The 7620-nt window shown below is 37.4% G+C and overlaps 1 protein-coding gene across 1 annotated transcript; it reads right to left on the bottom strand.

Annotated features, from left to right (window-relative positions):
• Nucleotides 1–1076: 1076 nt before the first annotated feature.
• Nucleotides 1077–3565, bottom strand: LOC117315916. The gene is made up of 4 exons (XM_033870338.1): nucleotides 3446–3565; nucleotides 2721–2877; nucleotides 2115–2330; nucleotides 1077–1601 (listed from the first exon to the last, which is right to left on the bottom strand). The coding sequence occupies exons 1-4, from the start codon at nucleotides 3504–3506 to the stop codon at nucleotides 1172–1174; spliced, it is 864 nt and encodes a 287-aa protein (XP_033726229.1). The 5' UTR covers nucleotides 3507–3565; the 3' UTR covers nucleotides 1077–1171.
• Nucleotides 3566–7620: the final 4055 nt, after the last annotated feature.

Below are 7620 nucleotides of genomic sequence, written 5' to 3'. Positions count from 1 at the left end.
TAAATGGATGAGGACTAAATGAAGGGGGACTAAATGGAGGGGGGCTAAATGGAGGGGGACTAAATGGATAGGGACTAAATGGATGGGGACTAAATGTATTAGGACTAAATGTATGGGGACTAAATGGAGGGGACTAGATGGATGAGGACTAAATGAAGGGGGACTAAATGGAGGTGGGCTAAATGGAGGGGGACTAAATGGATAGGGACTAAATGGATGGGGACTAAATGGACGGGGACTAAATGGATAGGGACTAAATGGATGGGGACTAAATGTATGAGGACTAAATGGATGGGGACTAAATGAACTGGTTTTGATCCTGAAGGCGTTAGATTATATCAAACAGACCTGTATTATTAAAGCATATCTACAACCCTTCTATAACTTTAGGGGTTCGATGGTCAAGCGTTTGTCCCTTAAGCGACACGGTAATAAAATCTCTCCATTGTCAAATTTCTAAATCGACGGTAAATAAATATAGCTTTTGTTTCCGTTTCTATTGTAATAATTTTGTTTTTTTCCTCGTTTACGGTTTTTTTTACCAACTACTGTCGACCCTGTGTAGAAGCAAATTTAATGCGTGTTTACTAAGTCATTACCATGTTGGGGAAAGGTCAGTGGATATTTTTGTCACAAGTTATAACATTCCGAGGACGACAGTATTCAAGGTCATTGCTGCTTCACTTTCGAATACAGATAAGGCCATAGGGATCAAGACTTGTCCAAGAGGTGGGAATGTCAAGCGTCTTTGTGACCTGGACTGTTCACATATTAAAACCATCCTAAGCCAGATTGTCTGCCGTAGATTTTTATATACATGGCTTCGCTTCCTTATATATCCCTATATATATGAAAAGGTAGATATAAGCGACATTATCTATATATCAGCGTGTGACGCCTATCGGAGCAGAATGGTACTAATGGAGGGTGTTGATTGTATTCAAGTATTGTGTCGTTGTTTGATTATTGCTTTTAGCAATATTTTTCATGTCTGTACCTTCTAATGACGGCGCCGAAAGTCATAAAGGCCTGGAACAAATTGTATGGAAATTACTTTGCGAAAAAGAGTGACATTATTTTAAATACTTTACTATCAATAATTTCTTAGTAGAAAAAAACATGCTTTAATTTACTTGGGAATGATATTGATATTTCAGGGCGCGTTCTATTACTAATATCTGGCGTAGTAATAAACAGGCGCATTCGACCCCTCGCTTGTCGTATAATAACCGCTCCCGCGGGAATCCCAGCAAACGGACTCTCCCTGTCTCTCTGCATGGTATGGCAGCGTCTCGGGGTTTCTCGCTAGTGCCCGGATGTAGTCATGGTCTGGTACACTCCAGTAATACACGTGACCATACGTCTTAAGCAGCACGTCATTGCCGTTTGGGGAGATATCCCCTCCCACGGGACTGGGCCCATTGGAATAAAACGCCAGGTGAGTATTACTGCTGAGGTAGAGTGAGTTTGACTGGGAGTTTCCCCAGGCTGACTTGGTCACTCGGAACACCTTACTGTCGTGCGAGTGACTCGTCTTCGAAACAAGGTAAAGGTCGGCGTCAGGGGCAACCATTAATGTTTCACAGTCTCTCTGGTCCCATCTACGGATACAGACGGGATAAAAAATAGTCATTTGATAGAAATAGATTAAAATTGTTAAAGTGTTAAAATGCCTGAAAATCAATCAAAAATTATTTTTTACTTTCTTTTAAAAATTACACGCAAATAACACGCACAGCCTCTCACGAACAACAGCTTTGACTTCATCAAAATGTTGATTAATTCAGTTTAAAATCATACTGATATTACATGATCCTTTAATGAAATCGCTGAAGTGAAGACATTCCTTGATAAAAAGGGGTCCAAGCCTCAATTTCATCAAGATTCCTTATACATGTATTAAGAAAATTCCTTAATTTTGATTTTTTTTTCCATATGAAAGCGTTACTAGGGCCAAGGGAAACATCCAATATTTAAGTAACTCTCCTCAAATTTTCTTTGTTTCCCTCTGGGAAATCATACGATACGGGGTTTAATTTAAGGAACTTTGATGAAACTGGGAGAACTTCATTCAAAAATAGACAATACATGTATAACCGAAGAGCAAGCGTTACCGGAAGTGAAGCGAGGACTCCACGTGTATACTGTGATCGTAGATATTTGAAGGTTCGTGTATCCGGTAGAGGACGTTAGCCTCGTAGTTTCCGGCGTTACCGCCTGTGTCTGCGATATAGACACAATTACCGCCATTGGGGCATGGACCGACGCTAATGTCCTCCCAGTCGTGACTGTGGGCGCCCTCTATGGTGAAGGTAGCTAGTCGTCGACCGCTAGAGACATCGTGTAAGAATGTATAATACTTATTTAATTCATAAATTTCAAACGTGACCGACAATTTACAATGTATGTTAGTCGACTTTTCATGCGTATGCTAAAATACAACAGTAAGCTCAGAGCGTTTAGTTTAATATTTGGGCGGAATTGGAATATATACATAGTAGCAGCGGTCTGTGCCGAAGAGATAAGTTTTCACAACGATTTTAAAATACGACAACATAAAATAAGGGTGGAAATCAATAAAATGAATATAGGTTAATATCACAGAATGTCTAGCTCATTTTGATGATTTCGTCAGAGTTCATCAATTTTACATCAATAAGGTGTAAAATTTACAAATATAAATCTGGTTAAAAATTTCTGTCAATCACATTTAAAGATACCTGTTGCTATCGATGGCGAATATCCTTGGCTGGCCTCCAGAATCGTTATGTGTGTATAGGACGTTACTATGGGAACGACTGGCGGCTAGTCCCGAGGCTTCTGGGATAGAATGACTCGTGATCGTCCCGACTTGGTGGCCATGGTGAAAGTGAGGCGCTGTTGAAGGTCACGGGCTTAATTATCATTACTTTTTAAGTTTATAATTATAAAGGTGATATATTTAATTCTCACAAATTCAAGGATTTTTTTTTAAACTTTGCTTGTTTGTTTGTTTGTTTGTTTGATATTTTAAAGGAAATAATTGCTATCATATCATTCAATTCAGAATGCAATCTCTTTTATCTTCCTTTCCCAGACGGGATTCGTGTGTGGATACCGTAACAACCACAACATAAACAACATGCCCATGCTAAAAGGAAGACTGTCATTTCCTTCGTCTTGGCTAACTATAATGACTGTGCTGTTTGACACGCTCGCACCTTTCATTTATTATAACTCATCAAAATCATCAGTAACAGACTCAAAAATCATACTCAAAGAAATGTCGATACGCTATTTTTTGTTTGCCACGTAGGCCCTATATAAGTTATATTTGACGATATCTATATCACGTGATCAATCCACTAGACCACTACTACTCTTATAGTCTACGACAGTTGGATCGGTCACAAGGAAGTAAAACATTAAAAATGTAGAAATATATCATAAAAGCAACATCATCTACCTGCTCTGCATATGGCGAGGATGGTTAGAGCCAGTACAGGCCGGAACGATGACACCTCCATGGTTACTCCAGGACAGGGCGCCTTATCGCTTATCAACAACTCAACTTATAGTAAACAAGTAGGTCAAATCAAATATAAGATATTTTAGGTTACATTATCAGTGAAAACCAAATAATTCAAAAGGGTATAATTCGCTTAGTCTCGTTCAACCAGACGCTTAACTAGAATTCACCCTTTGTATAGTATCTTGTCATCGAACGCGCCCTTATAGTGGTCCGACACCTTTATAATAGGACTAAGACCACAATTAGCTTCGCTATATGTTTCATTGTAACATTAAAATTCATAATAGATTCCCAACATCTCATATGCAACTTTCCATCTCACCTGGCCAAGACCAACATCTGAGAAGCAAAATATAAAAGTTTCAACCCAGCATGTTCGGCATTTTCTGGAGATAGCTGTCAAAATGTGTCACCAACGTGGATTATATACATCATGTACATCCGTGTCAGGGGCAGAGGTCAAATCAGGACCCATCACACAGGGTCCTGGAGCACATAATAAATGATCAATATTATTATTTTACATCACAAAACATAGATTGACATCTCTGCTATAAATCCACATTAAATTCATCAACAGAAATCAAGTTCAAAGAGGCATTTGATTGGTTTTCCTGAAATACATACATTTTTGAGGGGACTTCATTCGTGGGGCCTGAACCCGGAAGTACTTAATTGTGGTCTTAGTCCTATTATAGGACACTATTTTTGTCAAAAACTTAAAATAATTATTTTCACAAACTTTGAGCTATTTGAAATCATGCTGTGAAAACAGAATTACTCTATGACACATAAAACAGGAATCACAGAGATCTAAAAACACCCTATTGACACTGAAAATCAAGACACAATTCTACATACAGCTACTATGTATATTTCTGATATCATGTGATAGATAAAATGAAACAGTTTTTTCAATAATTGAGATATTTCAATTCTGTAAACTGGTTTAGAAACTTTGATATTCCCTGCATATAACTATATATAGTTTGCTCCCAATTTCAAATTTTAACTTTAATTTTTAAAGAATTTAAAAGTTTGCTTTAAAATATTCTAATTTTGTTATCAGACTGATATCATAACTGTTTCAAAGCATTAATCAGGTCTCATAAGGACATAAAATAATCTAAATGCAACAATAAAGACTTGCAGTGACCAACCACAGTGAGTTACCACCAATAGACACACTAGCCAGAACTTGTTTACAATTACTGTTATGCTGTCCAGCCATAGGCAGAGAAGAGGGGTGGAGGGAAGTGAAGCATAAGCTGGTTCAACTGAGCTCAAAAGAACTATACAGCAAAGTATAAACCTAAAATGAAAAAGAGAACCCTATCGCTACTAGTAGAACAGCACAAAGATCATGCGAGAGGTCCAAGTCTGCTCGGAAGTCTAACTACAGGAGAGGACAGCTAGATCCAGCAAATGCAGGGGAGACAATCAGCTTCAGGATCATCTATGTTGAGAAGCCAAAACAAACTGTTTAAGATACAGTGGGAAACCTGAAAATAAGACATTGAATTCAAAATTCAAAAACAAATGTGTAACAACAACAAAAAGTTACATATACAAATATATATGACTACCTAAAGAGGGAGCCTCCCCGTGGCGGTGGTCGGGAATGTTGTGTCTCTGGATACAATAGCTAATACCCTCAAATCAATTTAAAAAAATTAAAATAAATATGTTTTAAATTTTAAAATCTAACAATCAGTCCCTATAGAATACATGACCATGTCAAATATTTAAATAAAAAACAATACAAAAATAATGAAAAAATTCTAAAAAAATAACATAAAAAATCATTTTAAAATTTAATCTGAAGTTAAATTCATGTTAAATTTGAAAAATAGCTTTACTAACTAATCACAAATATAACTGTCAACAAGCATGTCAAATTTTAAGAGAATCGGCCAACAAATGTGGATTTGTCAAATAAAAACATGTATTTCAGGGCCTATCAAAATAGGACTAAGACCACAATTAGCTTCGCTATATGTTTCATTGTAACATTAAAATTCATAATAAATTCCCAACATCTCATATGCAACTTTCCATCTCACCTGGCCAAGACCAACATCTGAGAAGCAAAATATAAAAGTTTCAACCCAGCATGTTCGGCATTTTCTGGAGATAGCTGTCAAAATGTGTCACCAACGTGGATTATATACATCCGGGTCAGGGGTAGAGGTCAAATCAGGACTCATCACACAGGGTCCTGGAGCACATAATAAATGATCAATATTATTATTTTACATCACAAAACATAGATTGACATATCTGCTATAAATCCACATTAAATTCATCAACAGAAATCAAGTTCAAAGAGGCATTTGATTTGTTTTCCTGAAATACATACATTTTTGAGGGGACTTCATTCGTGGGGCCTGAACCCGGAAGTACTTAATTGTGGTCTTAGTCCTATTATGTCTTGCATACAAATGTGACACTGCCATTAGCGCCACTTGTGTCTTACAGCCGAACCAAACGCGCCTTTATTAAAATGTGGTACTATTAGAGGATGAGAAAGAACGTGCATTCCTATTGGTCAATGCATGTCTAGTAATCTCCGTATATTGACACTGCTTAGAACGCACCCTAAATTAAAAGCAATTACTGACACTGTTAGAAGATGGAATTGTACGCGCCTCCTTATTGGCAGGTTTGGTCTAGTAGCAGGGCACCAGGTTACCTGATCGAAGGGTTACTGGTTCGAGTCCTGGCACGGCCACTGTGTTGTAAAATTGAACAGCTTACTATTCCGTTGTGCTTCAGTTACAGTTGGCTGTTAAATGAGTAGGTCAGTCCAAAAAATGTCGTGTTAAAGCAGTCCGCACCGAAATGGCAGCTCCGGCTTGTATTCTCCTGGGCAATTAAGACATCAGCTGGTTGCTAGAACATCGTCAAGGTTTTTTTATTTACATGTCTTAACAATGAATTTAGTATGCAGGGTTATTTGGTAAAATCATAAGGAAGATTCCTGAAACGAAATTACTAAAATGCGTCCGTCAGGTCCCAATTACAAAATTGTAAATGTTGAAAAAGTTCGTTATCAACATATTCAGCGACACTTGAGAATTTGTACTGTATGCAATCTAAATGATGTCGAAGAAAAATTTCATTTTATTCTTAAAGCCTAAGCTATTCTGATATACATAATTTTTGAAAAGTCACCATTTTAAAAAGTCAAGCATGTTCAAATAGATACATTTATTTAACGGACAAACCATTAAAAAATAACAAAAAAAAAGAATTGGCCAAATATATTAAAGCAGCTTATTCCAAAAGAATTTTATTAATTTAGTTATGCTTTCCGAGTATGTTGTCTCTTACACGTATTTCTTATTTTTTTTACAGTGTCATTATTATGTAAATGTGTATGTTATGTACGTGTATGATACAGATGAGTTGGAAGACTCAAAGGTAATAATAAAAACTTGAACTAAAAGCCAAATGCTTTGAGACGACGGGCATATTGCTGAGATATAGCAGTGCATTAGGACTTTAAATCAATTAATTTATTATTTAATTAATACACACGTTCTGTGATGGCAGGGACTTTTATAACATAGTATTGGTGTTTGGTTTGGTTTATTTTGTTTAACGTCCTATTAACAGCTAAGGTCATTTAAGGACGGCCTCCCGTGCGTGCGACATGCATGCGTGTGGTGTGTTTGGAAGGCTGCGGTATGTTCGTGTTTAGTCTCCTTGTGATAGGCCGGATCTTTTGCCGATTTATAGTGCTACCTCACTGAAGCATACTGCCGAAGACACCCAGCAGCACACCCCAACCGGTCACATTATACTGACAACGGGCGAACCAGTCGTCCCACTCCAAATATGCTGAAAATTTATTGGTGATCGGCATGTAAACATATATACATTCAATGTGTCATGATGGATGTCTTTATCATTAAACAGGCATTCCGACAGTGTACACTTCAAATGTATATCTCGAAACGCATTTAGATGACTCAGATATACATGTATGTGCTTGTTACTCTAACGTCAGGTCATATAAAAATGAACGTTCCAGGCTTTCGTGCGCATTTCCGGCGCTTTGCTGCAACCCTAACATCAATATAAATCCGCCTCTGGGGAGCGTCTAC

The sequence above is a fragment of the Pecten maximus genome, chromosome 17 (assembly GCF_902652985.1).
Source record: "Pecten maximus chromosome 17, xPecMax1.1, whole genome shotgun sequence".
NCBI lineage: Eukaryota > Metazoa > Mollusca > Bivalvia > Pectinida > Pectinidae > Pecten > Pecten maximus.
This window is presented reverse-complemented; position numbering and strand designations above follow the sequence as displayed.

Coding starts and splice junctions, on each gene's coding strand:
- LOC117315916 (XM_033870338.1), bottom strand. CDS start 3,506: ATGGAGGTGTCATCGTTCCGGCCTGTACTGGCTCTAACCATCCTCGCC. Junction 2,331..2,720: donor TTCGCCATCGATAGCAACAG/GTATCTTTAAAT, acceptor CGATGTCTCTAG/CGGTCGACGACTAGCTACCT. Junction 1,602..2,114: donor GAGTCCTCGCTTCACTTCCG/GTAACGCTTGCT, acceptor CTGTATCCGTAG/ATGGGACCAGAGAGACTGTG.